General features: G+C 36.9%; 1 protein-coding gene across 1 annotated transcript; it reads left to right on the top strand.

Annotated features, from left to right (window-relative positions):
- The first annotated feature begins 2,140 nt into the window (after window positions 1-2,140).
- On the top strand, window positions 2,141-19,041 carry LOC121413753 (peptidyl-prolyl cis-trans isomerase CYP18-3-like). The gene is made up of 8 exons (XM_041606690.1): window positions 2,141-2,253; window positions 7,383-7,557; window positions 10,373-10,494; window positions 11,343-11,405; window positions 12,657-12,810; window positions 15,452-15,508; window positions 17,514-17,649; window positions 18,832-19,041. Exons 1-8 carry the CDS (start codon window positions 2,179-2,181, stop codon window positions 18,962-18,964), a joined length of 915 nt encoding a protein of 304 aa, XP_041462624.1. The 5' UTR covers window positions 2,141-2,178; the 3' UTR covers window positions 18,965-19,041.
- The last annotated feature ends 410 nt before the right edge of the window (window positions 19,042-19,451 follow it).

Raw genomic sequence — 19,451 nt, 5'->3', positions numbered from 1 at the left:
ATTCTATTCCTGGTTACAAAAAAAGTATAAAATGTCCAGTGTTCAGGTGGAATATCACAAATTTTAAGCTTGCGGTTCGCGCTCTCATTATTTAGTTCGTGAGATATATATTCTATTCATGAGTCACTAAATGCAGTCCTTAAAAGATTACTTAGAAGCCTGTTGCATAAAACTGAGAAAACTCTGGTAAAAACTGAAAACTAAGGTTAGTCTGATTTCCGCCATTGACTTTAGCACAGGGCAAAAACTCCGGTAAAAACAACCTGAGTTTTCTCAGGTAAAAAGTTTTATGCAAACAAATTACAGCTCGCCCTCGAGTTAATTCTTTAGAAAGATACATATATTTTTCTTACGATTACAAAAAATGCTCAGAATGTTTAAGTTCACGTCTTGTTACATGAAATGTCTACTAGTTTGAGCTTGCGATTCGCACTTTCAACATCTCACAAGGATCATTATTAGTATTATTTTTATTTTTATTACAAGCAGAAGCTGTTATTAAAAATGACGTCCCCTCCAATACAAATCCTATTATCTAGAGGTTACTCGCACGCGACCAACACACTTGATCACCGCATCTTTAAACCATTTGCTTAGGCAGCAATTGCTCAGATAAAATCGAAATTAGCATATGCTTGATCAGGGCGCCTATTCTTAAAGGGGAAGTTCACCCTGACAAAAAGTTTATTGTAAAAATAGCAGAAAAAATAATGAAATATATTGCCGAAGGTTTGAGAAAAATTCATCAAATAATTAAAAAGTTAATAGAATTTCAATTATTTGATTTGTGACGTCATATGCGAGCAGCATTCCTAAATAGTGAATGGTAAAATATCAATAAAATGTCATTTTCTCAGAAAATTGAAAATGATTTTTACTGTACCTTTTGTATATCAATAGACAAATCATTTCACACCCGATCATGAATAGAAAACAAAATCAAGTCATCAGGAACCATATAAAATTTGAAATTCATGCGTTTTATATTACATAACACATGGGGCAGCTGCTCGTTTATGACGTCACAAATCCAAAACTTTGAACTCTGATAACTTTCTTACTCTTTAAAGGATTTTCCTCAACCCTTCACCAATATTTTTTACTATTTTTTCTGCTATTTTTACAACAAAGTCTTCTTCAGGGTGAACTTTCCCTTTAATGAAATACATGCTTTTGGCCACAGCAGACGCATGTATCATCGATCGTTATTACTATCATTGCATAATATCGTGTAATCTTGTAATGACAACACCGTTTTTGTTACCAAAATGAATAATTTTCATTTTCGGAAATACGAACCTTATCTAATTTTCGGATTAACGAACCTTATTTCGTTTTCGGATTAACGAACCTTATTTCGTTTTCGGATTGACGAACCTTCGGAATTACGAACCTCATTTTGTTTTCGGATTAACGAACCTTCGGAATTACGAACCTTATTTCGTTTTCGGATTAACGAACCTTCGGAATTACGAACCTTATTTCGTTTTCGGATTGACGAACCTTCGGAATTACGAACCTTCGGAATTACGAACCTTCGGAAATACGAACCTTCGGAATAACCGAACCTTCGGAATTACGAAGCTTCGGAATTACGAATGTATGCGTTATTTGATTATCTCAACTCAGGCCTAATCTTCTCAACTTTGCTACGCTCGAAATATAACATTTTGAGCTTTTTTAAAGGCTGTGGTTTGATAGCCACCGATATGAAGATGCAGTTACTATGATTTTTCTTCTTTTTTAAAAAAATCAATCATATGTAAATTTGGATTATTATTTTTGAAGCGTCAGGTTACTATTTAACCGTAATTATAAAATTGTTTTTAATGCTAAAATTCGTAGTCTTTTTAATTTATTTTTGAAATGTACTCTAAATGATTTGTTAATTACTTCATGAAATGCTATTAATGTTTTTTTTACATTTTTTATGATTGCCTCTCCAATACCCACTCTATGGGTGACATGGGAATAAATGGAATAAATGTCATTGCAATCGTCATTGTCATTGTCAGCCATATAGAGATATAAATATTATCTCTATCTATTGTCAACACTGCCGTCGACTGCCTTGTGTTGCTTCCCTCTACGTCGTTGATAGCAACTTAATTAATTCACGGAAATTTACGCATGCGCGTTTCGTTGACAACGGACGCTCGGCCTACTCATTCTCCCAAAATGGCAGGGATAAAATTGACTGTTATTGGACTCTTACCAAATGAAACATTTCACGTTGCCAAATTCTGCGCAGAGGTATTTTCTTTTGATTTAGTTCATTGATATATTTCCATAATTCCTTTCGATAAAGCGACAATTTTCACAGGTTTTGAATCGTTCGATCGTAAATTACTTGCACTACCTTGTCCCATATACTGAGGAATGTGTTGGTAGACTTTAGGTCTATTTGCCAGTGACACAGTCACATGGGACAATGATGGGTCATGGCCACTCACACAACATGCGAGGTTAGTAATACTAACCTCGCACAACGCATGTGGTTTCATAGTGGACTTTGACGTTTTCATTCATCACACGAATGTGAGGGAATGAAAAACGCCAAACGTTTCAGTATTTCTCCACTATCGATTATTATTTTTATAATTAAGTTTGTTTTAAAAATGAATTGGAAATTGTTTATAAAAGTGTTTTTATCGCTTACCTCCTAGTCTCAACCAGGATACTCCGTTCGATCCGTCCTTAATACTGCGGTGGAAAGTACGCAAACAACAAGCGAAAAGCAATTTTTCGTATCGAACATTCTCAATTCAAGTCGTCAGCGCATAATAGGAAATTGTACCAAAAATCAACAGGTTGCATCTCATGTATACCCAGTTGTTGTGTATCCGGACGGGTTGTGTGTCCGGACGATCAATTTTAGAATGTCATTTGGAAAAATTTACAAGCGAAGTTTCATCAATTATTAGTACAAAATGTTAGGAAATATTATAAAGAACAAAATAGAAAATTATTTACAAGTAATGAATTCATATTTTTAGTGTAATACACAGACAAAAAAGAAGGCTTTAAAAGGATAAAGTGTCCGGACACCCGACCCCCCATCCTATATACTTATTGGTAAAGTACGCCATCTTTTGACAAGATGATGAAAGTGGATTGAACGAGCAAGAAAATAATGCTGATCGCCTAGAATGCAGCTAGCTTGCAAGACCGTAAACAAAGGTACGGTAGGCACTTAAGAACCAAGTTTGAAAGGACACTCGTAAAATTACGTCACTGTCGCGATGAATATTCATTAGATCGTGGTCGTGCGTGTTCAATACAAACTCTCTGCATGCATGCACTCAGTGTGTATTGAACACGCACGACCACGATCTAATGAATATTCATCGGCGAGAGTGACATAATTTTACGAGTATCCTTTCAAACTTGGTTCTTAAGTGCCTACCGGCTTGGTGAATAATATCGCGCGCACTCTTTAGGCAAAAATTGATATCCACGCTGAGCAGAAGTTATCTACGTGAAGATCACGAAAAATGCTCTTATTTTATTAAAAAAAACAGCAAAGAGAATTCAACGAACGATCCATATGGTTCGGTAAGTGTTATAGAACAAGTAGAATTCTTAGCTATGATGTAAAGTCATAGTTATTTTCGTAAAAAGGGTGTGAAAGATTCGCGTGCACCTGGGGTGGTATTCTGAGGTCATTTTATCTCTTAAAATCAAATTGGTATTCTGAGATGACATTTTATCTCTCAGATGAAATTTTAGATTTTATCTTGCCGCTTCTTGCGTATAAATTTTATCTTGCGTATCTACAGATGATACGCAACAGAACAATGCCTGCGTACACATACCCATCGCGTATCTGGCCATTGCAACGCAGATGATGTGCTTGCGCCCATGTTACTTTGAAGAAAAAATAAAATAAATTTAAAAGAGGGTAGAGGCTATTTTATCTTTGCGACGTTGATTTCACCAGTATTTCTAGGTGAATTAACCCCAAATGGTGACATGAAAATGAAGAAAAATTATATATTTATTGAGAATAACACCTTAACGTTGTTCCTGTACAATCAGAGAGTATTTCATAAGACTTTTCTTTACTAATATTGTCTTTGAAATGATGCTTGAAAAGATGCGATATAGACTTCGAAAAAAGATGAGAGTATTGTCCTTTTTGTTAAAAAGAAATCTCTGTAAAGACGCGCAAGCGTATAGTGCAAGCGTATTTGAAGTCAATAAATTGACGCAATCTGGCCCCTTTGCCACACCTGGCGGAATGGATTTTAATTGGTTGAGTGATATGAGAGAGCTATAAAAGCGCGTTTCTAATTGGATATTGATTGAAAAATAGGTGTGTCTTACAGAGATAAAATGAAGATAAAATGGTTCTCAGAATACCAATTCAGAGAGATTTTAAGGGTATTTTATCTCACTGATTTTAACGGAGATAAAATATTTTATTTTATCTGAGATAAAATGGATCTCAGAATACCACCCCAGGTGCATATGAATCCTTCACACACGAGACGATTTGAAACCATGAGTGGGTCATGGCAATTGCACGTTGCGAGACACTTGTTCACTGCCATGCACTTTTCCACTGTAACTGCCCTGCCGGCAAGACTTCCATATGTCCCCTCCACTAAAATTGAAAAAAAAAATATGGAGAAGGTTTATCAAGAATTATCTAACATATATCTAAGAGATTTAAGAAGGAAAAGTCGGATACATACCAAAATATGGCTTTATTCCGTCAAAAATTCGAGTGTGTGTAATTCCCAATGGCATCGGTTTATTTAGTCAGAAAAATAAATACCCAATACTCTTGGAGAGTAGACTAGTCGTAATATCGGTTCACAACTGGGCGTTGTGGCGTGCGCCTGTAATCCAAGCTGTGGGGAAGTTACAAATTGATGCAGAGGTTCGAGCCCTGGTCACGTCTTTCGGATGGTGACGTTAAAGGTCGGTCCCAGACGTAAATAATCATATCTGATTGATACACGTCTGACAAAACTCAAATACACACACACACACACATAATTGTTATGAAACCCATGGCTTTCAACAATTCCTGCTAGCTCAGTGAGTAAGGCGACAGACTGGAGATGCTTCGTTCTGCAGCGAGAGGTTCGAATCCAAGTTCCCACCGGAAGTAAGAAGAAAAAAAAGAAGAAAAAAGAGAAAGACAGAAGGGGGTTTTGGGGAAGTATTTTTTAAAATTAGTGGAGGGGACATATGGAAGTCTTACCGCCCTGCCTGTGTGGGGAATCTACATCATCGTTGGTATGCCAATGCAGTAAAAATCTCATGAAATTGAAAATACCGGGGGGTATCACTTTTCAACCTTTTGGTGATATGATGAATTTTCAATCATTTTGACATTTGATTAGCCTAATTTAGATCTAATTAATTAGCAGGCATGCATATTTGAAATTTGGAAATGAATTGTTTTTATTGTCTCTTACATGCTATACCATTAGAATGGAAAATTTAATAAAAAATGTCCATGACATCAATCACTATGATGATCACATTGTAGATAAAAGATAAGGGCCTAGGCCTAGATCATTTTACGAAAAGTAAAAAGGTCACAAAATTGTGTGATAATACTTTTTTAACAGAAAGGAGCATGTCCCTTTCGATGATGAACCAAGAAATCAAATGGCAAGATGATTTGAGTAATAATTTGTCAGATTCTCATGTGTGGAATTCTCGTTTCCCTCTTATATAAGTCATCAGTTGATTATAAACTTTGAAACTTCCAATTTACATTATTTACAGAAGAATTTCAATACAAGATTTTATATTCAAAATTAGAGTAAAAGATTCTCATGTAATTTCTGTGAAAACCACGTTCAAACAATTGCTCATCTATTTCTTAGATGTGAATAGGTAATTTCATTTTGGAACAAAGTTCACGAATGGTTGAAGGCCAAGCATATTATTAGAAGTACACAATTCAGTGACATTGAAATTTGTTTTGGAGTTACAACCCTTATTAACTTTCATCTTACCATTATTATTGTGTTGTTTGCAAAATATTTCATTCATGTAAATACAGGACTATCAAACCCACATTTGCTCATTTTATGCTTGGTTTGGAAAAAATCGAAGTAACCGATAGAATTATTGCTTTTAAACGTCATTTGATGAATGTGCATAAAAAAATTGATATTTTGTGTACAAAATGAACCATTTATTTGAATTTGTTTGAAATATATGATATTTTTCAATTATGATGTACCTGTGTATGTGATACTTATGAATGGAATGAGTTGAGAAATAAAAAAATCTTGAAAAAGAAAAAAAGGGATGCATATTTTTATTTTTCATTTTGTCACCATGGCATGTTGACATTGTCATGAAATTATTAGTAACCGATCTAACGTTAAAGGGGAATGAAACCTTTGGAACAAGTAGGCATGTGTCAAAACAGAAAAATAAAAAGAATAAGAACAAAGAAAGTTTTAGAAAAAGTGGACAAATAATGAGAAATTTATTTGAATACTGCAATCACTAATGCTATGGAGAACCTTCCCATTGGTAAAGCATCAAGGATGTGTGATGTTACATGTGAACAACTTTCCCTTTGATGGGCTATAAAATACCTCAAAAATATGTCTCTTTTTGCTTTAATGGTGATACAAAGTCTTTATCCAAGACGTGCCCTCCTATAGAAAGAACACATATCTACTACATGTAATAGAGGGCCATACAGTTTTAAGTGAAATATATACTAAAGTAATGGGAAAATATGTTCAAAAGTGACATCACACATCTTTGTCGCATTGCCAATATGAGGATCTCCATAGCATTAGTGATTGCAATATTCAAATGCTTATAACTTTCTCATTATTTGTCTGATTTTTCTCAAACTTTCGTTGATCTGTTTCTTTTGATTTTTCTGTTTTCACACAAGCTATCTTCATTCCCCTTTAACGTTAGATCTGTTACTAATAATATCATTCTCCGTTAAAGTTACCTGAGAATCATTTTCACCAGTGTGCTCAAAAAACTTAAAAAAAAGATATTTCTTCATATTTTTTTATGCCCTCTATTGCCATGGCCCATGCCTTGTGGAAAATAAAATTGCAAGAAACTGGGCGTTGTGGCCAAGTGGATTAGTCTTCGGACTTTGGGACAGAGGGCCGTGGGTTCAAATCCCAGCCATGGCATAATTGCCTTCGGCAAGAAATTTGTCCACATTTTGCTGCACTCAACCCAGGTGAGGTAAATGGGTTCCTGGCAGGAATTTATTTCTTGAAATGCCACCGCGCTGTAAAAGGCTGCGGGGCTAAAGCCAGGGTAATAATATCCAATGATGTGCATAGGGACGCATTTGGCAGTGATATGCACTAAATAAGCATGTTGGTATTATAATTATTATTATGTCTTCTTTAACTCTTTCCTTTTTTCAGTATTTGTACCAGAATATTCCTACTAAGTTCCAATCTCCTGAAATCAAAGGTCTCCTGGAGTTTCAGTGGGAGCAGTATGTGGAAGAACAAAGAAAAGCCTTGAGAGATGAGACATGGGTTTTCAATGAAAAGGCTATGACTTACGTTCACACCCATGGAGATTGCGCTTTCCTCGGTAAGCAAAAAAGAGTAACAATGCTACTCAGAAACAAACAGAATGGTTGTTTATATAATAGTAATATTTGGTTAGCTATATACAGTATATATGTGTGTGTATTCCAAATGCCTCAACAATTTTTGTCTTGCCCCCAGAGCAGAGTGAGACTGTAGGTCTGATCACATGAGGTCAAAGGTCATTTAGGGTCAATGACCTTTGGCCATGCTGTGGTATCAACATTGAATACATACATACATGGGGTAATACATACAAATCACGCCTTCTAAAACCATATATCCTACAGAAAAAATCAATCCGGTTAATTACTAAGTCCCATATGCAAAGTGCTAGTAAACCCCTTTTCAAAAAGATGAATATTTTACCTCTCCATGAACTAATTACTTTAAATACTCTAATCTTTATGTACTCAGTTAAAAATCATATTTTTCCATTGAAGTATTGCAATATGTTTTCACTCAATTTAAATGTTCATTCTTATGCTACTAGACAAAAAGATAATTTCCATGTTCCGAAAGTGAGACTTTCTTCTTCTTTAAATTCACTAGCTTTAGTCGGTATAAAAAAATGGAATCAACTCCCAACTTCACTAAAAGATTGTTCAACTGTATCCTGTTTCAAAAAAATGTGTAGGGCCTATTTAATGGAAAATCTATAAAATCACCAGGGTTTGTGTGTGTGTGCGTGTGTGTGTTGCTGTGTGTATGTGTGTATGTTTATACATTTATATATTTTCTGATAAAATTTGTGTTTTCTCAGTTTTTTGTTTTTGATTTTAAATTATGTCAATGATATTGTTTTGGGGGCCATTATCTACAAGCAGTTTGCTTTTTTATGGTCCTAGCCATATTTTGTTTGTATAATTATGTATGATTTGTATATACACATTTTTATGGTTGAATAAACTTGAATTGAATTGAATTGAAATATAAGTAAATTGATTTTTGAATACGGGTAGTTAAGAGTCACTTATCATCTTGCATGTGTTTCAGGTCACATGATCAAGGTCAATGATCATATAGATTTTAGTGGACAACAAACTTAAATTATAGTATTTTGAATGATCAAATGAATGGTGTTTCTGTGAAGAATTAAATGTAGTTGTTTACAAAGTCATCACAGCTGCTACTTTATTGAAGTGCGTAATGCAGAAAAGACTGCCAGAGGCAATCCACTTGTTGCATTATATGTGAGAGTCCATACAATTACGAGACAAACTAAGGATCTCTAGCTGAAATTTGAAACCGTAACTGATTAATTTTCTTTAAATATGATTTTAACAGATGATCTTGGAGAAAAAATGAAAAAGTACAATGAGCAACCAACTATTAGCTGTTTGCCCTGATTCAGAGATTGATGTTTTTTTGTTTGTTAGTTTGTTTTTAAACCAAATAACATCAGGTAACTATGTACATGTAGGCCATGGTCAGATTATTTTGGGGTAAATATTAAAAAAAAAACATTTTGAGGAAGTACAGTAATACAATTTCTCATTACCATTTTGTCTTTAATTTTATTATTTTTTTTAATATTTTTTTTCTTATCACGATTCTTTTTTGGTGTGCTGCACAAGAATGGCAGCTGTACATGACCAGATGCTTTTAATGAAGGAAAGGGGATTTTTCATCTGAAACAACCTTTCCCCTTTTAATAAACAATCTCATCACGTTAGCCTAAGAAACTGGGAACATGTTGACACTGATGATTGGTCATATGGGATGTCACTTGTAATTGTATCTCTATCATGTTACAGAGCCTGGTAATCTCATCTAACAAAATATATAGACCATGACAGTTAGGTACAATCTGAATTAAAAAAGCCTGAAGAAAGCCATTTTTTTCATGTCAAATCATAACCAACATGTAATATAAATTCACAGGGGCCATGCAAGAAAGAAAAGGATAGTTTTTACATTGTGGTGGAATATTGGTCTTCTCCCTCCCTTCTCTGATAAATGTTAAATGCACACAATGTACAATTACTGCATGGCGTAATTTCCTTCAGCAAGAAATTTATCCACATTGTGCTGCACTCAACCCAGGTGAGGTGAATGGGTACCCGGCAAGATTGATGCCTTGAAAGCATGAGCGCAGAAAGGCAGCTCGAGCTAAAGCCGGGGTAATAATAATAACAACGCGCCTCGGAATAGAATATTTCTAGATAGATGGCGCTACATAAATGCCTATTATTATTATTGAAGACAAATATAAAGAATAGAACATAACATTTTAATAAACGGAACATGTTTCGAGGTGTCGCACCTCATCCTCAGCCGTAAAATTATTAACAGAGTCATTGGTATTTATACAGTTAGGATGTCAAGTAAAAATTTTAAGAATGTAGTTACACAGGATTACAAGGTGTGAATTCAATTGTTAAATGGAATGAAGTAAAACATTTTACAATGTCTATGAATTTATCAGATAGGGGTGGGTTAAATTAAATGGATAACATTATTTGGTAATTGTACACCTGTTGGTTTAGTTGAGGTTGTTTCCATTTGATGAAAATCCCTTCTTTCATTTTTAGTTGAAAATCTGTTTGAGCAGTATCAAGAATTTTGAAACAGTGGGTATTGCATTCTAACAAGCATTGGGGTGACGATTGCAAGTGTCTCCAGACATGGGAGTTTTTGTCCTTCCCCAGGTGCTCCTGTACTCGTGTCTTATAATGATGCTTGGTTTGACCAATATAGCGAGCTTTACATCTCGCACATGTAAATTGATATATGACACGAGCACGAAGTATTATTATTATCTAAACAAATCCATTTATCTACAATGTAATCCCTTTTTATTTTTGGGTCCATCACAGGAGGCCCAAAGGCCTTGCAGGAGTGGGCACAGGAGCACTTTGGGTACAGGGAATGCAAGCCTTTACCTCTCTACATGGCTCTGGCGGAGGAAGCGTATAGGGAGCACATACTTGCCACAAATGTAAGATACAAAAACAGTGTGATGATGATGCACAGCATTTGTATAGTGCCATATATCTGTCAAAAACGTTCAAAGGCGCGTTGGAGGAGCCAGTCAATCTGGGTCGCCTAGAAGGGCGCGCACACAGAACTGTGACCCGCAGGTCTCTCCTCCCAATAACTGGTTGGGGGAATGCAGGTTGACCACTACACCGGGGTTCCCCCTACTCTTATTTGAATAGTGCTGTGGGTTCTTAACGTGCAAAGGTAGTGATTCTCCTCTATACGGGGCCTCCATTTAACATAGCCTGCATCTATGAAACAGGGGAGAAACGTATGTCCAAGGCTTGCATTGGCCCACTGGTGGAGATTTGAACTGCAAAGCTATGTTGTTCTGAGAGGGGGAGGGGAGGGGGGTTAATGAACTACATGTACTGTGCCATCCCCATACAAGAATAGATTGATGTGACAAATTCGCAATCTCTGCCAGTGATCATGGGTTGCTCTGCAAAATGATTGAAGCAAAATGCTGATATGTACAAAAATATCGATTGGCTGAAATACATGTATATAATATACAGAGCATTACATAAATTTAGAAAGTGTTCAAGGTATTCCAAACTTGGCATTATTGGTGGAACAAAGTTTTACTTTGTGCAGTTGAGAATCGATCTAAATTTTCATCTATTCCTCCCCCTCCCCCTTTCTTATTCCTCTTTATAATATTGTAAACAGGGGTGGAATAACTTTAATTTGGTATACTTTATATTCATGTCATTTTGATACACTCTATATTTCGCTTTTTCCAAGAAGCATACCGTCACAGATGAGTTCAATGAGTTAACTTTTTTTCCAATTTTCTTTCTTCAGCATACATTTGTGTACTTTGATGTGACAGTGGATGGGGAAAAGGCTGGCAGACTGCTGTTTGAGGTAAGAAAAAAAAACCAGGGCTCACTTCATAAAAAGTTGCTCTGATAGAAAAAAAGTGTTGCTGGCATTTCAATTACCATGACAACAGTGGAAATTCTGCTTCCTGATTGGCTCTTCCAATAAAAGTTGACATTTAGCAAGAGTTGCTATCTTAGTATCTTTATACGCCTGTCCTGTGGGATGTATTATGGTATCACACTTGGTGTCCGTCCGTCTGTTAACTTTTCTTTGTAACACGATAACTTCTGTTTAGCTTAACCTAGGCTCATATAATTTGGTGTGTATGATACTAGCATGGATCCCAGAAAGCCTATTGATTTTGAGGTCAAAGGTCAAGGTCACAGTGACATATTTTTATCTTACACTTCTGAAGTCCTTGTAAATGCAATAACTTTAGTTTAACTTAACCTACATGTAGGCTCATGTAGTTTGGTTTATATGATACTAGCATGGATCCCAGGAAGCTATTGATTTGGGGGTCAAAGGTCAAGGTCACAGTGACATGTTTTCATCTCACCCTTCTGAAGTCCTTGTAAATGCGATTGATATCTGTAATTTAACTTAACTCAGGCTCATGTAGTTTGGTGTGTATAATACTAGCATGGATCCCAGGAATTCTATTAATTTTGAGGTCAAAAGGTCAAGTCTCCACTTTCCACTTTTCTTGCTTGACCAATAACTTCATTTGCTGTGTTACAGGCAGGTGTTTCATGTGCTCGCCCATGAAAATGGGTCCCAGATCCTGATTAGAAATTTTTGTTCTGAGGGAGCTTTGTAAAAGACTTGAAATCAATCTATAGCTCATTAGATATCTCCTAATCTCTCCAGTAAATAGCCATTTTTCTATTGATTGGTATATTTTGTTTCATAATTCAAAGATTTCCATCAGTCAATGATTTCAGAAATAAAAATAAAGGGAAGAAGAGCAAAGGAAAGTGGTTGAAATGTGACATTATTTTCGGATTTGTATTCAAAGTCTATCACAAATGAGATTTTTATTGTATAGAAGCCCAATATTTTTACTTACTCGCAACTTTTGTTTCGATTTCTCCATATGTAAAAGATAGATAGCTCCTATATTCATCTCTTAATTAATGCATTGACTAAAATGTATAGGAAGGTATAGTTCTATGCAACATGATTTTGGAGTAAATGAGCCAATTTAGCAATTCAAATGAACACTCCGGATATACAATGCCTACAAAATTCAGGCTTCTAAGTAAAAGTAACCATAACCATCTTCTTGCATAGCTTTATACAGACCGATGCCCAAAGACATGTGAGAACTTCCGAGCGTTGTGCACTGGTGAGGAAGGACAGAAAACAGACGATACGCTGATGAAATACCACTATCTGGATACCTTGTTTCATAGGATTGTACCGAACGGTTGGATACAAGGAGGGGGTAAGGAACACTGGATTAGCAGGGGTGAAAAGGGATAATTCTCTGAAATACCTCTATCTGGATACCTTGTTTCACAGGATTGTACCAAATGGTTGGATACAAGGAGGGGGTAAGGAACACTGGATTAGCAGGGGAGGGGAAGGGGAGAAAAAGACGATACCCTGATGAAATACCACTATCTGAATACCTTGTTTCATAGGATTGTACCGAATGGGTGGATACAAGGAGCGGTAAGGAACACTGGATTAGAAGGGGAGGGGGTGCAAAGAGGGTGAAAAGGGATTATTCTCTGATGAAATACCACTATCTAAATACCTTATTTCATAGGATTGTACCGAATGGTTGGATACAAGGAGGGGGTAAGGAACACTGGCTTAGCAGGGGTGGGGTTGGAGGGGGGTGAAAAACGATACCCTGATAAAATACCACTATCTGGATACCTTGTTTCATAGGATTGTACCAAATGGTTGGATACAAGGAGGGGGTAAGGAACAATGGATTAGCAGGGGAAGGGAAGGGGAGAAAAAACCATACCCTGATGAAATACCACTATCTAAATACCTTATTTCATAGGATTGTACCGAACGGTTGGATACAAGGAGGGGGTAAGGAACACTGGCTTAGCAGGGGTGGGTTTGGAGGGGGTGAAAAAACGATACCCTGATTAAATACCACTATCTGGATACCTTGTTTAACAGGATTGTGCCGATTGGGTGGAATCAAAGAGCGGTATGCTCATTGCCTGTGTGGTGGGGGCAGATATAGTTGCCGTCAGTTGTATGGTTTGAATACGTTGGATACAAGGAGGGGGTAAGGAACACTGGCTTAGCAGGGGTGGGGTTGGAGGGAGTGAAAAAACGATACCCTGATAAAATACCACTATCTGGATACCTTGTTTCATAGGATTGTACCAAATGGTTGGATACAAGGAGGGGGTAAGGAACACTGGATTAGCAGGGGTGGGAGAGGGGTGAATAGGGATAATTCTCTGAATTACCTCTATCTGAATACCTTATTTCATAGGATTGTACCAAATGGTTGGATACAAGGAGGGGGTAAGGAACACTGGATTAGCAGGGGAAGGGAAGGGGAGAAAAAACCATACCCTGATGAAATACTACTATCTGAATACCTTGTTTCATAAGATTGTACCGAATGGGTGGATACAAGGAGGGGTAAGGAACACTGGATTAGAAGGGGAGGGGGTGCAAAGAGGGTGAAAAGGGATTATTCTCTGATGAAATACCACTATCTAAATACCTTATTTCATAGGATTGTACCGAATGGTTGGATACAAGGAGGGGGTAAGGAACACTGGCTTAGCAGGGGTGGGGTTGGAGGGGGGTGAAAAAACGATACCCTGATAAAATACCACTATCTGGATACCTTGTTTCATAGGATTGTACCAAATGGTTGGATACAAGGAGGGGGTAAGGAACACTGGATTAGCAGGGGTGGGAGAGGGGTGAAAAGGGATAATTCTCTGAATTACCTCTATCTGAATACCTTATTTCATAGGATTGTACCAAATGGTTGGATACAAGGAGGGGGTAAGGAACACTGGATTAGCAGGGGAGGGGGAGGAATGAAAAAAACGATACCCTGATGAAATACCACTATCCGGATACCTTGTTTCATAGGATTTTACCGAACGGTTGGATACAAAGATGGGGTAAGGAACACTGGCTTAGCAGGGGTGGGGTTGGAGGGGGATGAAAAAACTATACCCTGATGAAATATCACTATCTGGATACCTTGTTTCATAGGATTGTACCGAATGGTTGGATACAAGGAGGGGGTAAGGAACACTGGATTAGCAGGGGAGGGGGAGGGATGAAAAAACGATACCCTGATGAAATACCACTATCCGGATACCTTGTTTCATAGGATTGTACCGAACGGTTGGATACAAGGAGGGGGTAAGGAACACTGGCTTAGCAGGGGTGGGGTTGGAGGGGGGTGAAAAAGACGATACCCTGATGAAATACCACTATCCGGATACCTTGTTTAACAGGATTGTGCCGAATGGGTGGAATCAAAGAGCGGGTATGCGCATTGCCTGTGTGGTCGGGGTCAGATAGAGTTACCGTCAGTTGTATGGTTTGAATTGCTCCAAGAAAGAAGGCACAGATTTTACAAAGGAGAAACTTGAAAGTGATGTAGGAAGATGAAAGGCATGAGACAGTTGTGTAACTAATAACTACAAAAGTACGAAAAGGCACAAGATGAGTGACTGTAATTTCAGGGGAAAGGGTATTAGCAACACAATGGGGAGAAAACATACAGATATTGATAGTTTGATTAGTGGATAGCATATAATAGAAGTACTGGTAGTTGTAACTAGTAGTGGTGGTGGTGGTGGTGGTGTTAATGGTGGCAGTAGCAGTAGTATCAGTTGGAGTATTAGTAGTTGAGTAGTGTAGTAGGAGTAGCAGCAGTAGTTGCAAGAAAATACATGAGGAGGCCAAAGGAGTGTATGATATTTATGTTCATTTTCTGTATGATTATTTATGAAGCACTTTGTCCATTTAAGAGTTGAAGACTAATCAATTCAGTACTACAGTATAGTATATAGAATGTATTTTTTTCCCTTACTATTGCTTTCATATTTTAGTTTTGTCATCATTTTCTCTCCCTCCAGATATCCTGTATGGGGCAGGAGATAAAGGTGAATCAATCTATGGAGAAGTATTTGAAGGTATGTGCTCTATAATTACGTAAAAAATTCAGTCACACAAAATGACCACTATCTGATGTGTCAAGTGTTTCTTGTAGTAAATGAGTAATTGGTAAGCAGTATTTAAGAAATTTTTCAAACAAGGGACTTATTGACACCGTTCTCATTACAGTCCTAAAACTACTTTAGTGGAGAGTTTCATGTGTAATATGAACGCGCAAAGTGGTCGTGGAAGCAATTTTCCAAACTGGTTTGGAAAAGCACCTCGCAACTTTCCGGCGTTAAACTAGTTCAAGCATCGGTGAGGACATAATTGTTTTTCAGGAAGCACTTTTCACACATATTGTGTGTAGATTGCCCACATATACTGCAATTCCTATTTTTTTTGCGCGAAATAGAGATCGTCTGAAAGCAAAAATATCGCTTTCCATGAAGTGGTTTAAAAACCACTTTCAGGCGATCAGGGAAGCGTTTCATGAAAAGACTTGTCAGGTGTGTAATCCGACAGGTCTTGTTTTATCTGACAGTTACCATAGGAACTGAGCTTGTCAGCCAATCAAAATCAATGAAAGTTGTCAGATTGACAACTCCCCTGATGGGAAAGCTAGTGAAGCGATTTTCCAAACTGGAGTCCTGAACCGGTTCAAGGGAAACTAGTTTTAGAAAAGTAGATGAGAGCACAGTCTCTTGTTACATGGATTATGGTTATTTGCCAGCCAATTCATTTTCAGCTGGATTTTATTTTTAGCTTAGTCTTTCCAAGGAGTCAATCCACATAACGCTTTGATTTTGCCACTCTCCACCCAGGTGTCGGAGGGTACCTTTCCCCTTGACAGCTTGATAGGGTGTTGTTTACAGCTCAAATTTCCATGGTCGGGACCGCTTGTCATGTCGACAAGAGTGCATTTTTAAACATGTGATTATATACCACTAAGCAATCAATAAAGTCACAATATCCTTATATTTATTTGGATCAGAAATGATGGATTGTTTGTTGCTTTTAAATAATGTTTAACTTTCTATGATCTTATGAAAAAAAATTGAAATGATGCTAAAGATGTCAGAAAGTCAGGACATTTTCTAAAATGATGACCTCTGGACTGTATTGATTTACTCACAAACTGTACATGTACACACCCTCCCCCTTAAAAAAAGATCTTTAAAAAATTGTAATTTTGCTTCATGATACACTGCTGATCAGACAATGTCAGAAGTCAGAAAAAGAAGTATATTTTGTTATAAACGTTTATGAATCAATAATAAGATGTTTTAGGATGTTATTGGTTAATTCTAGTTTAGGATAAGTTACAAAAGTTGCATTTGAACACAACTGTTTCTTAAACATCACTTTTCAGTCCTAAATGCATGCCTCAGATTGGTTGGAAATCCAGTTGTGTTTGATTTTTGAAGATGCATTTGATTGCAATCCCTTGTGCAACAAGCCCCTAGAATACCTACATTAGGAAAAGTTTGTTCGGGGTGCACTGGTTTGGATGTAAAATATACATGCCAGCTCAAAAAAAAAGATAAACTTAATGGTTTGACATATTACAAGCAAGTGTTTAAGGACAGTTATGAGTATGTATATAGCACTGCCAGTACTGTACCCCACCCATTTTCATTTCATTTTATTTCAACACGGTAAACAAACTTCAACCAATGGCTGTTCTTCTGAACGTCCGTGCATACATATTAAAATCACATTACATGTATATAAGATACATTATACGAAATAAATATACAATTAAAATATCAATAATATTACAAAAGAAAAACAAACAAACAGAACAGACATGTTTACATCACTCTGGGTCCAATCTAAATATGTTGAAACTAGTTACTTTTAAGTCATTGGGTAAGTGCGTTCCAGCTTCTGGCCCCCCTGTACTGTAAACTTCTTTTCTTATAATTGCTTTTAACTAAGGTAACTGTATACCCAGGCTAGGGTATGGTTAAGATTTGGATGTTTGTTGCAGGTGAAGATTCATGATTGAAAACTTGTGTCGCTCATTCTTTGTTTACTCAGATGAGAATTTCTCCATGAAGCATGATTCCAGGGGTATACTAGGGATGGCCAATAGAGGGCGACATACAAATGGTTCTCAGTTCTACATCACATGTCAGCCTGCACCATGGATGGACACCAAATATGTAGCGTTTGGGTGAGTACGATGTTATAAAGATCCATCAGAAATATTTAGAATATTGTGGGAAAAGGTCCATGAAACCATGGGTGTTTGATTACCCCAAAAGTTTGATTCACCTGATTTGATTCAATTCATCAGGGGAAAAGAAAAAATTACAGGGGGCTTGGGGCGTCCCCCTCCCCCCCCCCCCCTTTTACTGCAGTGTTAAAGCTTATCCAATGTTGGAGATTTACGCAGTTGGATGTGAAAAATAGCCCAACAAATATTGAAAAATAATGATTTCTTGCCAGCGAGGTTTAGATTTATTCTGTAATTGAATAGGCAGAAGTGTTTTTTCACAATGGTAATTATATACACCTATCTACCTGTTCTAAGAAATTGCCCACTAATGACAAAAATTTAAATTTTATGGAAATGTCGAGTCAGATCGGCTCCGAAAGCATTCATGACGAAAACCTCGTGTCTAAACATGAAACCCATTTTTGCTTTCCATCACTACTTGCACAACTGCAAGTTACCCGCATTGACAGTATCTCGCATGCATCTTACACGCAATTATCGCAAAAAGATTTTGAACATGCTTTTTTTTATAAAATTGCCCCGTCCTATTTACTCGATTTAGTATCATATAACCAGCCATCCCGAAATCTTAGATCAAGCTCAAAAGCATTATTTGTTGTTCCCTCTGTCTTTACAAAGTCATATGGTGATGGTGCTTTTACTCATGCCTCTGCTGTCCTCTGGAATGCTTTACCTAATTTCAATGAGATATCAAAGTGATTCATGTACATTCAGATCCCTCAAAACATAATTTTTCAATGCATAAAATACCAACTTTGAACTAATGATCCAATCTAAATACTTGATTACTTTATTCTTACCTTTCACTATTTCTTCTTCAAGCGCATAGGGACATGCTATGCTATGTGTGATGCGCTATACAAGAATTGAGTATTATTATTATGCTTAGGGAAATCACCTATAACTCACCTGCAAGGCTTGCGCAGAATTATGTGACAGGGCCTTCAAAGAAAATCCTAATTTAAATCCAAACTGGGATTTTATATTCACCATTTTAGTGACTGATTTTTTTTTCCTGCTCAAATTCACATCACTAATTCTATGCTGTCATTTCTAGCAACAAATCTTTTGCCATTGCATTTTCAGCTCATGTAGTCTCTTCTCTTCATATTTTAGAAAACTTGTGGAAGGCACTGACGTTCTCAAAACCCTGGAGGCGCAGGAGACGTATAACGAGAGGCCAAAGAAGGACTGTAAGATTGCTGCCTGTGGGGTGTTTGTTCCGAAAGATGATGAGGCCTTGGCTTAAACCTGGACCCTGTCTTACAAAGAGTTGTGATTGTTGAAAATCCATCCGTACCATAATTTTTTCTACAGGAAATTTGCACAATCTCCTTAGTAAATAAAGAGAATCACACTGAATCTTCAACAGAAATGATGAATATATGAATATGCATCATATCTAGAAAATATTTTGAACAAATTGGCATTTTAGATGTTGATGTGTCTGGCTGTCAATTGTTGTGATTGATGGGATCAATCACAAGTATTTGAAAGACGGGTCCCTGGACCCTGTTCCACAATGCTTTAGCATTTGATCATATGGCTTATTTCTTCGCTTCATTACATTGATCATTGTGTAATCAAGCATAAAAATCAACTATACGATCAATTGTTGGGCTTTATGGTACGGGCTGCTGGACTAGCTTTTAGGTGAAACAGTATTTTAACCTGATATTTTCAGACCTCAAATGACCAATTTCCATCATGGTTTTTGTTTTCAAAGAACTCCGATG

The sequence above is a fragment of the Lytechinus variegatus genome, chromosome 4 (genome assembly GCF_018143015.1).
Source record: "Lytechinus variegatus isolate NC3 chromosome 4, Lvar_3.0, whole genome shotgun sequence".
Taxonomy (NCBI): domain Eukaryota; kingdom Metazoa; phylum Echinodermata; class Echinoidea; order Temnopleuroida; family Toxopneustidae; genus Lytechinus; species Lytechinus variegatus.
Note: the sequence above shows the minus strand (reverse complement) of the source record. Positions and strands in the feature narration are given on the sequence as shown.